At 50.8% G+C, this 15189-nt stretch overlaps 1 protein-coding gene across 2 annotated transcripts; it reads left to right on the forward strand.

The window, feature by feature from the left end:
* Positions 1–5367: 5367 nt before the first annotated feature.
* On the forward strand, positions 5368–13231 carry B9d1 (B9 domain containing 1). 2 transcript variants are annotated; one of them, XM_050163804.1, is made up of 7 exons: positions 5370–5507; positions 6504–6572; positions 8331–8442; positions 9807–9903; positions 10231–10293; positions 12685–12752; positions 12951–13231. In XM_050163804.1, the coding sequence occupies exons 1-7, from the start codon at positions 5445–5447 to the stop codon at positions 13091–13093; spliced, it is 615 nt and encodes a 204-aa protein (XP_050019761.1). In that variant the 5' UTR covers positions 5370–5444; the 3' UTR covers positions 13094–13231. The 2 variants fall into 2 exon arrangements, with proteins under 2 accessions (XP_050019762.1, XP_050019761.1); XM_050163805.1 differs by lacking the exon at positions 9807–9903 and having other exon boundaries at positions 5368–5507; positions 12951–13098.
* Positions 13232–15189: the final 1958 nt, after the last annotated feature.

A 15189-nucleotide genomic window follows, 5' to 3' on the forward strand; every position in this document is an offset into this window, starting at 1 on the left:
AAAGAAAGAAAGAAAGAAAAAAGGAAACATTGTTTCCACCTGGGCTTACCAAATGCCAGGATACAGGGTTGGCATGTGTGTCTTCAGTTTGTCTGTCTTCCTTTCTTTGAGCTCCCTTACCTGCCTACCTTTACAGAAAAGCTGAAACCTCAGAGATAAATGGTTGTTCCAAATGCGTAGTCAAAGAGGAACTAAATCTGAATTATATTTATGATGAAATAAACACACAGGGATCATCCGTAAGCTGTAAATTGGCTCTGTAGGTGTTTAAGCAGATCAAACAGATTTTAAAATGACTTTGTTTCTTCTAGTCCCAAACCTTTAGAGTTAAATCTTATCTAGACTTGACTAAGAAAATAACTTTTTAAAAACCTGTTTTTTAAAAAAGAAGGACTAGCAGTCAAAATCATCTTTTTTTTTTTGGTCAAAATCATCTTTAACATGTTTACACTTACACACATACACCTTAAGTTGGCGTGCTAAGTGTGATGGGTAATGTTGATTGTCAACTGACAGGACCTACAATCACCTAGGAGACGGCCTCCAACCACACTAAGGAATTACCTAGATTAAATTAGCCTCTGACCATCTATGAAGGATTGTCTAAATTAGATTCACTGAAAGGGAAAATTCGCCTCCCAAAAGGCAGCATTGTTCCGTGGGCGTGGGTCCCAGCTGGACTGCAGGTAAAAGAGAAAGTTTGCTGATTCTGCATGTTCATCATACTCTGCTTCCTGCCTATGGATACAGTGTGACTAGCTGCTTCCAGCCCCGACCAGAGACCTGCTACTGTGATGGAGTAAATCCTTGAAATTGCTTTGCTTTAGGACTTTGGTTGTAGCAACAAGGAAAGTAGCTAAAACAAGTAACTGCACAATAAGTCAAAAATGAAATTAGCAAACCAAACTCCAGAAAACAAAACAAAAACATAAATAGAATGACTGGAATAAAAGTGGATACCTTAAAACCAAATGCTCAGAAACCAAAACACAGTATTCAAATATGATCTTCTGTCAGATAAAAATGACAGGGGGATCCAAGAGATGATGCAGCAGTTAAGAGCATCTGCTGTTCTTTCAGAGGACTGGAGCTCTGTTCCCAGCTCACAGCTGTCTGTAACTCCAGCTCCAGGGTGTCTGACATCCTCTCCTTGCTTCCATGGGTGTTCAAACATGCACTTAGTAGAGCTTGTCAGGGACCAAGGCTCTCTTCCCACTTTGCTGTCACCCCCTCCCCCATTTTGCCTGTCTGAACACATGGCTGCTGCATCCAAGCCACCACATTCACACTCCTGCAGAATACGGGCACAAGGAGAGGAGAGCCACCTCTGTCGTCACACGAGCAAATGCCTTCTTGGGCGCTCTGAGCAGATCTCAGAATCACACCACATGGCCTGCTGTAGTGTGACTTCGTTCTCCTGTACTATAACATGGCCATCCCATCCTCGCCCGGAGTTGAGATAACCTTGGCCCAGTAGTCATGGCGTCGAAATAGCAACAATAGCAGTAACAATAATAGAGCTGTTGAAAGTCCCAATAAAAGGAGTAGGGGAAGAGAATCACTGTGTGATTCCAGCTTTCCCTTTCTCCTGCCCCACGCCTCTCTGCAAGTTATCTTGAGGGATGTGGGAGTATATAGGAAGTCGAAGATTAGTTAAAAATTGAACCCTCTAATGCATCTTCCGCAAGGTTCATGATGAGCTGTGGCCCAGCTGTTTTGGGGTCACCCCACACTCCTGTAGGTACCCATCCCCCCCCCCCGTAAGCCCAAGAAACTCAGGTATTTGCCAAGGTCGGCCTGGGAAGAACTGCTGCATTGTCTGAGTGGACAGATGTTTATGCCCATTTCACCAAGGAGTCTGCCACAAACAAGGTCTCCTTCCTCTGTGACAGAAAGCCAGATCAGGACCTACCAGGAAGCAGCCAAGAACAGACGCTGAGTGGGTGACTCACAACCAAAGGAGTGGAATTCCGTGGTGGACCCCGTGGCCAGCTTGGTGGAAACGTGGTGGGGTGGGTGAGGGCTCTGGTGTTGCTGCTCAGGGCCTGCACCAAGGCAATGTGGCTTGATGGGGGCTTTATTCTTAGAGTCTCCTTCAGCCCTTCTGCAGGATAGGAGTTAGTCCCAAGGCCAGCAGTGGAGAATATTTTGGTTCAAGAACAGCAGCGTAAGAAGTGGCTGCCCCCAGCTTCCAGTTGCCTGGGTGGATGGGGGAATCTTATGGCCAGATGGATGAGGACGCAGCTGGAGGATTCATCTCGTTTCTAGCACTGAGCTCAGTGAGACCCACTGAAGACCTGGTGGCAGCTAAGGACACACATCATCACCTCGCCTGATGTTCTATATGTGGCCCTGAGACTGGCGCTTTATTATTTTAATGATTTATCCATTTACTTTATATACATTGATTGCTGATTTGCATGCATGTACGTCCGTGTAAGGGCATCAGATCCCCTGACACTGGAGTTGCAGTTGTGAGCTGCCATTTGGGTGCTGGGAATTCAACCAGGTCCTCAGGAAGAGCAGCCAATGCTCTTAACTACTGAGCATCTCTCTAGCTCCAAGACTGGCACTTTATAAAGATCAGAGTTAAATGCAGCCACAGCATTGGGGCTGGAAGTTACCAATGGGTGGCCCTATCAGTAGAGGCCTCTAGCTTAATCATGTCGTGAGGACGGCATCAGGGCTTTTCTGTGTAGCCCTGGCTGTCCTGGAACTCGCTCTGTAGACCAGGCTGGCGTCTAACTCAGATCCACCTGCCTCTGCCTCCTAAATGCGGGGACTAAATGCGGGGACTAAATGCGTGCACCACCACTGCTCAGTGCTCCCAACATTCTTATTACCACCAAATTCCTACAGAACAGCTCATTGACCTCTCGACTCTCAATGGCTTTTCTAGCCCAAAGTTCCAAAGTCCTTCCACAATCCTCCCCAAATCATGGTCATGTCTGTCACAGTAACACCCCGTTATCCTGGAACTAACATGTCTTAGTTAAGGTTTCTATTGCTGTGATGAAACACTGTGAGCAAACAAGCCAAGAAAGAAAGGGCTTATTTGGCTTACACTTCATACCATGACTCATCGTCAAAGACGTCAGGACAGGAACTCAGACAGCAGAACCTGGAAGCAGAAGCTGCTGCAGAGTCCATAGAGGAGAGTTGCTTACTGGCTTGCTCCCCATGGGTCGCTCAACCTGGTTTCTTATAGAACCCAGGACCACCAGCCCAGGTGGCCACACCCACCATGGGCTGGGCTCTACCTGGAGGTGTCACAGCTCAGAAGGTCCTGGCAGTTCGAGGGGAAGTGTTCTGGCAGTTGGGAGCCAGGAAATAGCACCTGCTCTAGGGAAAAGCCCTGCTCTAGGGAAGGCTTGCCCAAAATGACAGCTCTCCTCTGAGAGGAGGGGGCTTCCCAGCGAAGTTGTTACAACTTGGCCCTAGTGCTTCAGTGTAACAACTTTGCTCTGCTAGGGGAAGGCTTCCCAGCCACAGTGTTTCGGTCCTGCTGCTCCACTCAATTCTACTTCTGACTTCCCCCTGCAAAGTTGTAACAACTCAGCCCTGCTATGGGGAGGCTTCCCTAGCAAAAGTGTTACAGTCTCGTTCTGCTCCAGAAAAAAAGTCTTCATGAAAACCACGCTCAAGAGATTTATTGGGAGGGAAGAGTCCAGGAGAGTGGCTACCTCTACCAGGGTGGAAGAAGAGCAGCCCCAAACTAAACAGGAGCAGGGCTTATATAGGGCTTCTTAGGGGGTGGAGTTTTCCGAGGGGGACGAGGGATTGGCTAGTTTTCCCTGCTCAGGGATTGGTTAGTTTAGTTGGTCAAGGGCAGAGATGGCTGATTTCAGAGCCAATTTGTGTTTCTTTTACTGGCCTTTTTGGCTCTAGTTTTGGGGCCAGGGCATGTTTCTTTCACTGACTCTGATTCTGGGGACAAAGTGTTTCAGAGGCAGGGCATGTTTCTTTGGTTCTGGGTTCAGGGCTAAAGTATGTTTTTCACTGGCTCAGGTCTCAGAACCAGATTGTGTTTCTTTCACTGGCTCTGATTTCAGAACCAGGGTGGGTTTCTTTGGCTGGCCCTTTTACCCTACTAATTAAGAAAAGGAAATAAAGAAAAAGGTTTACACACAGTCAGATCTTAAGGAGGCATTTTCTCAATCGAGGTTCACTCCACTCAGACAACTATAACTTGTGTAAAGTTGACAAGAAAGTAGTCAGCACAGCCCCCTTCTCAAATTTCTCATCCCATTGGTTTAGGACGCAAAAGCCTTATCTAATGAATAATTTGGGGGTTGAGAGTGTCCCCTTCTCTGATCATGGCTCAGCCTGCGACTGTCCAACTCTTCCAGTTGAGACCAGCAGATGGCAGCCACCAACAAGGGGAGAGCCACTTAGAGGCTCTGCTTATCTGATTTGACTCTATGCTAAAGATTTTTCTACACAAGTCCACCCGGGAAGCTGTGACCACACACCTTCCCTCTTCTGTGGCTGTGGGAACCCCCGATAGCCTCCCATGCTGGCAGCTGGTGTGATGGCCTGGACTCCACGCTGCAGACTGGGTTCCCTGCAGTGTACACCTCTCTGCCTTCATTTGTTTCCAGTACTTGATGGGGTCTCTAATCGTTACTTTTAAAGTTCTGCATGTGGAGCCTAAACTACTGCAATGAATGTAGCCAAATTACCCTCTCCCACCAGACAACGGAGATGTATTCAATTAGTCATTCAAAAAGTAGTCCCCAAGTGTTTACAATGGGCTTGGCGTGGAGGACACATGGAATCTAGAGGCAAAGTCTAGGCTCGCATTAAGCCTCCTTGGATTAGACAATGATGAGAATAAGTACGGTTGGAGCCAAGTGTTGACAGCTGTGTCTACTGGTGGCCTGGGACGGAGCTCTAAGAACCCCGAGCTGCTAGTGATTCTCCAAAAATGGGTGACTGGTACGTGGACTGCTGCCAGCTTCACTTGCAGGAGCGGGGGCTTGGACAGGCGGATTCTCAGAGTTTCCAGGACGAGAGCCTCAAAGGCCTAAAGGGCACACCCTTCACCTGGGGCGGGGCGCTAGGCTGTGCCTTCTGGGCCACTCTGCGTGCGGTCACAGCGCCACCTTCTGGCCAGAGGTAACTCTAGCATGTGACTTTCCGTGGGCCTGAGTCCCGCAGCTGCTTCTCATCACCCAGCTCTCCAGCCTGCGAGCTTCAAGCACGACCAAGCTAGTGGAGTCACAGTCCCTGCGGATCCCAGGACCCGGCCTTGGAGGTTAGTTTCACGCGACGCAGAGGAAGATGGTCCCCAAGGCCGTCAATTTCACTGCGCCTGCGCACTCTAATTCTTGAACAAACGCCGCCGCTGAGAAATTTGTCCCAGATGGCTTGCCATCTGTTTCCAAGGCAACCCAGGAGCCTCCTGGCAACGGCGCGCGGCCGTCTCCTGGCCCGGCGGTGCGATGGCTGCTGCGAGTCCCAGCGTCTTCCTGCTCATGGTCAACGGGCAGGTGGAGAGTGCCCAGGTGAGCTGCCGTGCAACCTCCCCGGATTCTTCCCTCATTTCCTAGAGAGCCAAGTCATTGCTCCGATCCTCTCAATTAGTTGGAAAGGAGAACCAGCGTTTGAAAACATTGGCTCCAGATTTCTGGGCCCAACCCTCGAGACCTTGAGCTGGTACCAAAATCACTCTATGGCCTCCAGCTTGGATCCTGTCTACTTGGTTGAGTGATGGGCTGGGGCTAATGGGAGTGAGGGCTCCGCTGACGCTCTTAACAGCTAGGAAAACTTACCAGTAGGCAGTGGCCAAGTGAGATTCGGATCTACATCTGACTCTCAGAACTTGGCCTCATTATTCTTATGGGTTGCTTGTTGAAAATGCTCATTATTCCCACTTATTCTGAGGTTTGACTAGGTGATTGACGTTCTGCCAGGCCCGAGGTTCAGTAGGTTTTCCTGCCTTCCTGACTGATCAGGTACTGGCTGCGTCCTCCCGTTTTATTCTATCCAATGGAAGGCTGCCCAGCTGGGCTGAGTACTCTAGCCTCCTCTCTCCGTCTTCTGCTCTGGGTCCTCCCTTCTCCCAGGCCTTCAGTTCTAGCCATAGAACTGTAGCTTCCCGGGTTTCACATCAGCATGGTTCCTGTAGATCTCATTTGTGCCCAGCACTGGGGACACACAGAGGCATAAAAACCTGTTCTTTCCTCAGTCAGACAGGGTTAGCAGACATAGGCATTGGGTACCTGGATGCAGACATGCAGAAGGCAAAGAGAGCCAAGCAATGGTCTTTAGCCAGATAAGGAGTGAAGAACGGGCTTCCTGAGCGTGAATTCTGAAGCATGGGCAAGGGGCCAGTCTGGGACTAATCCCGACTTCCTCATTTCTGTCCCCTGCCCTGCTGAACTCCACACCCTCCACCCCGGGTGCCTCATGCGCCTAATTCCTACCCACTGCACCTGCCTGGCTAATGTGTGGGCTCAATCTGCATTCCCTAAACAGAATCCTGTGTGCTTTTCTCTCAGTTTCCAGAGTATGACGACCTCTACTGCAAGTACTGCTTTGTATATGGCCAGGACTGGGCTCCCACAGCGGTAAGTTGAACTCCTTGGAGCTTTAGTGATTCCTTAAGTATCTGCCATGCCCTTCTATCCCAGACCTAAGAGGTAGGCACTGAGGTCAGAGAGGACCCAAGCATGAGTTTGCCCCTGGCAAAGCTAGGTTACAGAATACAGCCACTGCTAGGTTCGCTGATACCATTCTTGGAGTCTGCTAGTGGCAGCCAAGAGGGACAAATGGCAGCGTAAGCTGCCAGACCCTGGAACACTGCCTGCCAGTGGCTATGAACACCATCGGCCAGTAACCCCCCCCCCAAGGCTGGCCCCTCCTCAGACAGCAGAGATTGAAGAATCACCTCTCAGGGGTTCGAGGGCAGTCTTTCACCGCAGGAAGGGGCTGTGTGCAGACCACTGCCACGCCAAGCTTTTCTGCTCGCACAGTGCTCACTGAACCCTCACAGTAGCTTCAAAAGCGGAAGCTAGCCAAACATGCAAGTTTGTGTGCCTGCAGTCCAGCACAGAGGCTGAGGCAGGAGCATCTCTGGGAGTTCAAGGTTAACCCGGGCTACATATATAAGACCCAAACAAATGGGAAAATAAAAAACGTGGAAGCCCAACTTCTTTGAGCCTGGCCTTCTTCATTTGCACCACAGACATGTTAATACTTTTTTGTTTGTTTTCTTTTTCTCTAATGGGACTTATATTTTTAAAAAGATGCTTCAGTAATTATTAGAGATTTATTTGATTTTAAATGTATATGTGTATGGGTGTGAATGCAGGCAGTTGGGGAGGTCAGAGGTCAGATCCCCTGGAGCTGGAGCTTAGGTGGTTGTGAGCTGGAGAGATGACTGAGCAGTTGAGTGCATATTCTTGCAGAGGACCCCAAATTGATATCCAGCACCCACATGGCTCACAATAATCTTTAACTCTAATCCCAGGGGATCTGATGCCTTCTTCTGGCCTCCATAGACACCAGGCACATACATAGTATACAGACATGCAAACAGGCAAAACTCAGTAAAATGAAATTTTGGGGGAGAGGTTTTCGAAACAGGGTTTCTTTGTGTAGCCCTGACTGTCCTGAAACTTGCTAAAAGACCAGGCTGGCCTCAAACTCACAGAGATCCTTCTGCCTCTGCCTCCTGAGTTCTGGGATTAAAGGTGTACACCACCACCTCCTGGCTATAAAATGAATTTTAAAAATGATTTTGTGTGTACAAGCACATGCACACATGTGCTACAGCACACACGCTGGCGACAGAGGACAACTTTTCTGGAGCTGGTTCTCATCTCCTGCCTTGTTTTAAGGCAGAGACTCTTGTTTCTTGCTGCTGTGTTTTGTACTCTAAGAGCTTCTCCCGCTATTCCCCGTCACACCAGGGCTGTTTATCTGTTTGTTTTCCATGGTTCTGGGATGGAACTCACTCAGGCTGTCGGGCTTGCGCAGCACATGCTTTTACCCACAAAGTCATCTTGTGGGCCCAACAGTTTTTAGTAATTATTACCAAGTCCTCTGGGAGTGACCAGTGCCTGCCAGATGTTCCCACTGTAGAGGAAACCAATACAATAAGTAGGACACACTCCAGTCTGTTAGTCAGAGATGAAGAGGAGGAAGAGGACAGTGCATCAGGAGCTAGAGCATACAGAAAACAGGGAGGACGGACTCTAGACCAAGGCACTTAAAGAAAGGTGGGAACAAGCCATGCAGAAAAACTGACACAGCCTTCCTACATAAGTGGAAGGGGCATGAGCACCTGGAACTGAGACCAGTTGTCTCTGTCACTGTTTATACAGGGCCTGGAGGAGGGGATCTCACAGATAGCATCCAAGAGCCAAGATGTACGGCAAGCGCTGGTGTGGAACTTCCCTATCGATGTCACCTTTAAAAGTACCAACCCCTATGGCTGTGAGTCTGTGGGCCCTGATGGGAGGGGCGGGGCCTCTGCTGCACCTTTCACCACTCCTCTCCTTCAGGTGGCCACTGCCAGTGGCTTGGTTTGTGCCCCAGCCTTTGATGTGCTCAGCATCCGCCTGTTTTGTGGACTGTCATTTGCACACAGAGCCCGGTGTACGGTGCTGCCACCTAGCTGGAGGGTCTGACCCCAGGTTGCTCAACCTCTCATTGCCTAGTGCTCCAGTACCTGCTCGCCCAGTGCTGGTGGCATGGGACACTCTTCTGAGCCTCCCCCTCATCCCACAGCCACCCTTCTAATCTGAGCCCTCGCCAAGCTAGCAAAGCCATGGAGGCTGAGCAGGCCAGGTTGGTGCTGATCTGCCAAGGCTGGCAAGTGTGTAGTGGCGGCAGCTCAGAGAACACCGCTGGGGGAAGCTCCCCTGGAGAGTAGTGTAATGTGAACCCGTGAAAGTGAACAGGACCTGCCTGTCTGCGTGAGTCCCTTCCAGAGCACACACCCAGCAGTGTGCTCAAGGATGGGTACACGAGTGTATCAAGAGCCTGTATGTGAGTGATCTGACTCACTGCAGCAGGTCTCCAAGGAGGAGCAGCCCGTGGGCCCTCACTCCTCACAGCTGACTGTGGTACAGCTGTGGTGAGTAGGTATTTGGTGTTGAGAATGAACCACTATATAGGAAACGAGTAACTCCCAGGTTACTTTTGGTGGCAGAGTAGTAGTGGGAAGGACAGAGATTTCGTTAACCTTTACTGAGCATCTCATGTCTGGTACTATTCCAAAGCTTTTTGACACAAGAAAGCTGAGGACAAAAAAGCTGGGAAGCCTGTCTGAGGCCATTCAGCAGTAACCACAGAGCCAGCTTCCAGGTCATCTGTCATCTGGAGTTACAGCAATCTGCTCTGTCTAGAGGTCAGACACCTAGGAGGTGGAGGCCTGGCTGCCCTGGCTGCAGGTGTTGAGGAAGCATATGTTAACATCAGTATGTTAAGGAGAAATGCCTGGAAGGCTCTCAGAACTTTCAGAACAAGCCCCTCCCACAGAGTGTCATAGTTTGGGAAAACTATGTCCATCAGAAAGGAAGAACGCAGGGCCCCAGGATTGGCCCAGAGCCTCCAAAGGACTTCCTGTGTCTACCCAATGTCTTGGCTCTCCCCCGCTATGAACAGAGGTATGGAGAGTACTTCCAGGGCACCAGCAGAAGCCAAGAAAGTAGCAGGAGGACAGAAGCCCTGGGTGTGGACAGGATTCCCAGGGCCTTGGCCAGCTTCCTGAGTCCCTGCTCCAGACCTCAGCCAGGCACATTATGTGCTGAGCCCCTACCCTTGTTTCCCCACATGCCAACCTTGTCCTTCCCAAGGGCCACAGATCGTGCTCAGTGTGTATGGACCAGACGTGTTTGGGAACGATGTGGTCCGAGGCTACGGAGTGGTGCATGTACCCTTCTCTCCTGGACGGTAGGTGCCCAATCTGCCCCTTACTGGGCAGGCAAACCTTGGGGACAGCACTTTTAGACAACAGGCTTTCTGGTCACTGCCCTTCCTTGGACTTGGGCAAGATATATTCAGGGGGCCAAGCAGCCTGAGTATAATCTACACCTGGAAAGAGACACACGTAGGTGGGATGCCTGTGCTACTGGAGAGGAATGGAGGTGGGTGCAGAAAGAACAGGTCCTCTGTGCAGCCGCACCCCTTCATCCGTACAGGCTTGCACCATGGCCTATGAAGGTTTCCACGGGGCCAGGACTGTTCCTCAGCACATCTGTGTGAAAACATCTGTTTCAGGCACAAGAGGACCATCCCCATGTTTGTGCCGGAGTCCACGTCTACTCTGCAGAAGTTCACAAGGTGGGTCTTCCACTTGCACCCTTGCTGCTCTTGAGCTAATAGGTAACCAACTGGCCAGCACCTTCCACCCTCCAAGGACCTGGAAACCTCCCAGGTCTTCACAGGGAGCACCTAGAGACAGATGGAAACAGGAATGTAGGCAGGGGCACTGCCAAATCCTTGGGCTTCCTTGGCCACTTTCTGGCAGCTTAAGGCTATGAGACTCTCTTCTGTGCCCTATCTTTGTCATGTGGACATGTTTGTCAGGCTGCAGCAGCATGAGGCAAACTTGTCATGGGTACCCCTGGGAAAGCTACTTTAGGTAGGAACAAGAGCAGAGTCAAGCAGCAGCCATGAAGAATCCAGGAACCATGTTCCATACCCAGGGCCCTGAGAGCTCTTGCAGTCCCTTAGGAAAACTGAAGTCAGGAGCAGCCAGAAAGTTGCTGCTGCCAGCAAGTGTGAGGGATTGGGGGTGGGGGTGCATGGAGGAGCCAGGACACAGCATCAAGAAGGTCCCAGAGAACAGAACAAGAGCCTTCGAGATGGCCCAGAGGGAAGGCCTTTACCACATCCAAGTAGGGGTTTGAGGGGCCTGCTAGCCCAGCTAGCTGCCTGTCACCTCTGCTCCCCATTAGGCTGACAAGGATGAAAGGCAAGTAAAGGGCCACTGGGTTCCCAGGCAGCAGCCAGTGTGCAGCCTCTTATAAGCTAGTTTCAGGCAGAGAGGGACCTGGCCAGAGTACTACAGCCCTGGAGAAGAGGCCTGGACCTGTTTTGAGGGGGCTGAAAAAAGGGTTCTGGGCTGTAGGAGGACCGACTGGCAGCATCTTGCCTATGCCTGCTTGGATAACCCAGGATAATCCCCACCTTGCAGCAATCTTAGTAACTCCCATGTAGACCCTCCTCACAAAGAAGGCTGCCTTCCCAATGTCTTCAGTACCTGCCTAGCAGCCTTAGAGCTGTTACTCAGCCACTGCAGCCCCTCCCTCCACCCCAGTCTTTGCAAAGCCAGTAGGGTGGTGTCACTGCTGGAAGCTGCCTTGGCACACCCTCTTCACTGAGGAGTCACTTGAGCCAGGATGCCAGCAGCCTTTCTTGCTTCCCATTTGCCTGGTCTTGGATTTTTTTGAGCCCACTAGGTTCTGCTCTGCTTCAGCCCTTGCCTGGAATATTCTCCCTGAACAGTCTGCCTCTTCTCAGATGAGAAAACCAAATGTAGATTAGAAGAGAACTGGGACCCAGCGAGGGTGGATGTGCCTTTATTGCCAGAGATTCTCTCTGAGACTCCTCAGTACTGAGGTGAATAGTTAGAGCTTTGCCCTGATGGGAAAGCAGGAAGAGGTGTATGTACACACGCACATGGCCAGTGTCTTCTGGAATGCATAACTTCAGGACCCTGCGCCCCCTTAGGTTATCTGAACAGCAGTGCGTACTGTTGTTCCCTCAGGACCCCCTGCCCTGCCCAGCAGTCCAATAGGGCTGCTGAGGTCTAGCCTGGGAGCCCAGGGATCCAGCCATGCCCTCAGCATAGTTATGGGTGGTGGATGTGTAGTCATGCTTACCTTTCAAGCCTGCTGCAAAGTGCCCAGGGAAAAGACAGAACCCTACCTCCACAGGCCAACAGGAATGCTGGTGGAGTGGTCCCACAAAGTCTTGAGTTGGTTCTGGTTGCTGTGCTTCAGCTAATCCTGTCTGTCCCAAGCCTATGGTTCCCAGCAAATTGCTGGGCCTGTACATCCTGTCGATGTGTCTCAGAGGCCTGAGTGGGGCCCAAGATCTGAAGTCAGGGTGCAGTGAGATTGTGGCCTATGTGGGTTACTGGGCATTTGTAGAAACTGCTTTTGAGTTTGCTAGCCAGAGCCTGGGATAGCTAAAGTACCCTAGCTATCTGGTACTTTAAATGTCAGGTGACTTGTGACCCAGATCCTCCCAAGGGTAATGTTCTGTGGTAGCTGACAGGGTGCCTTCGCTTCTTTTGTCCCATGAGGTAGGTGCGATTATCTCTTACCATAGACAAACAAGTTCAGTGACAGTGTGGGACTTGTTCTGAATCCCATGAGGCAGTTTGGGGAGCTGAGTCTGGCACTTCTTGAGATTGGGTTCTCTCCCAAGGAGGCTAAGGGTCACACTGTCATCCTGCTTTTCCTCTCCTGACCCATCTGCTTTTTGGGGAGTGCCCATGGGATTGTGCTTGGTGATGCAAACCCACAAGACTTGCCTGGGTGGGCTGGAGCACCTGGCAGAAGCACTGCCATAGACCCAAACAGGGGACATCTCCTGGTACCGCACCTGACCTCCAGATAGGCAAAAGGTTGTCCTACACTTAGAGGATGCCAGGAGCACTCCTGTTCTGTGTCTGAGGCCAGCAAGTTCCAAGTGTTCCTCACTGGTGTTTTCCTATGTCCTCAGCTGGTTCATGGGACGGCGGCCAGAGTACACAGACCCCAAGGTGGTGGCCCAGGGTGAAGGCCGAGAAGGTAAAACTGATGTTCCCAAACCTAGCTGAAGGGATGAGGTGATGGGTGAAGGCCAGGGAGCTGTCAGACAACTGGAACCTAGTAATATACCAGACACCCAAAGAATTTTCTAGAATACCTCCTACACAAGGGCTTCAGCAGGTAGTTTGCTATGTCCATCCCCGACAAACCCAGCTAATGCTCACCTCATGTCTACAGTGACCCGTGTCCGCTCTCAGGGATTTGTCACCCTCCTCTTCAATGTGGTAACCAAGGACATGAAGAAGCTGGGCTATGACACTGGGCCTGTGGACACACAAGGAGTCCTGGGTCCCAGCCTGCCACAGGGCAACCCACAATGAAAGCATCAGCCTTTCTGTCCACCACTGTGGCCCCGGAACCCCACAGCCCACAGATAATCAAGGACTCAAGCACCCTGACTGGGAAGTTGGAGAGTTAAAGATAGTTTTCTATAATAAAGTTTCACATTTTTTCAGAAATTCTGGGGCCTGGATTTCTTGCTTTCTTCATTAGCACCCCAGGCCTGGGACTCAACCTCCAGGACATGTCCCAGAAGGACACCATGCCATGCTGGAGTGAGGAGTTAGCCTCCCCAGGATTGCTGACTTGCTCAGAGCTGAGACCCTTCTGAGGTCCTCAATACTCATCTCTAAAACGTGTCTTTCACGTCAGGAGGTTAAGTCTCGTTTCATTCTGGCACTGTGGCTGTCCACCATATTGTTAGCATAATCTACAACTGTCCTGGGGGCACCTGCATTTCATCTTCCCTTCCTATCTCCCATGTCACCCGACCTCTAGGGCACTGCTAGGAGCCTGAGGAAACATCTTTCTAGGGCAAGAAACATCCCAGGCAGGAGGCTGTGCCATCAGCGCAACTTTCTGGCAGGCTCCACAGCCCAGCACCCTGGTATCTGTGGGAGAGCAACTGGGCCTCCAGTTTCCCCATGCATACAGGTTGGAGACCTAGCATGTACTGAGGCTGCTGCAACTGGCCTCTGCTGTCCAGCAGACACGCTGAACAAGGCCTTCACCATGTCTTCAAACCACCAGTCACATTTGACCCAGAAACTGTTACAAGGAATGAGTTTATGCTGTGATTAAAAACTAGAAATGACTGTCTATGGTACAGACTACCACCAGGGTAGCAGGAAAGTGCAGAACACACAGCAAAGAGCTACTGACAGAGCTCATGGGAGGGTCTGTGGCTGAACCAACAGCTCTGTGGGAGGAGGGGAGGATGTCCCAGAGAAGCAACATTTGGGGAAGCACAGGACAGTGTGCAAATGCAGAAATGAACAGGAACAAAGAAAACTAAAAAGTTAGCATCATAAAATTAGGAAAGGACTGGGGAGACAGCTCAGCAGAGAGCACCGCTGCTCTTCTAGAGGACCAGGATTTAATTTCTGGTGGCTCACAGCTGTCAGCAACTGCAGTCTGCGGTGATCTAACGCCATCTTCTGGCCTCCAAGGGTAGCACACACAATGCACATAGCGTAGACACACATTCAAAAATATTCATGCACGATTTTTAAAAAAAAATTAGTAAGAGAATGCTAAACTCAACTGAAAATCAAACCATAAAATCCTAGTCATGTAGCAAAGAACAAATGAAAAGCTGGCTGTGATGGCACTCACCTTTAATGCCAGCACTTGAGAGGCAGAGGCAGGCAGATTTGAGTTCAAGGCCAGCCTGGTCTACAGACTGAGTTCAGGACTCTCAGGGCTGTCACACAGAGAAGCCCTGTTTCAGAGGTGGGAGTGGCTGTGGGGTGAGAAGCAGTATGTATGTGTCCATGGAACTGACAAAAACAGAGTTAGAATTCTACATCACAGTCCATCACTAAAAGAAGTCTGGGCAGGAACCTGGGAGCAGAGGTCATAGAGGGGTGCTGCTTACTGGCTTCCTCAGCCTGCTTTATTATAGCACCCAGGACCACCAACCAGCCCAGGGACAGGGATGGCACTACCCAAAGGTGGCCCTCACCTACTGATTACCAAACAAGAAAATGCCCCTACAGGCCTGCCTAATGCCCAGTCCTATGGAGGCATTTTCTCAGTTGAAGCTCCCTGCTCTCCCAGTGACTCTCAAGCTTGTGTCTAAGTTGACGGGAAACCAGCCAGTATACCACCACAGGACCCAGAACAAGTCCCAGCTGGCAGCAGAGAGCTGGCTCCTAGCTGCTCAGAAGAGGGGCCATCCTAGGGCCCCTCCTGTGCTGGATGGCCTCCTGGGGCCCTAGTGCTGTCTTCAGCTCCTCCCACACTACTCATTAACAGCAGGTCCCTCACCCTGTGCAGGAAGCCTGACTTAATGGAGAAGACTCTGGCCCCATAAACCCTAGATTCTTGGCCAAACACACAAAGGGCCTACACAGCCTCTTGTTCTGAGAGGTAAAACAGGCCTTGGTGCCCACAGGACCAGCTCTAACAATAACCA

This window comes from Alexandromys fortis, unplaced genomic scaffold (genome assembly GCF_014885135.2).
Source record: "Alexandromys fortis isolate MF-2015 unplaced genomic scaffold, M_Fortis_MF-2015_v1.1 scaffold_149, whole genome shotgun sequence".
NCBI classification, from domain to species: Eukaryota; Metazoa; Chordata; class Mammalia; order Rodentia; family Cricetidae; genus Alexandromys; species Alexandromys fortis.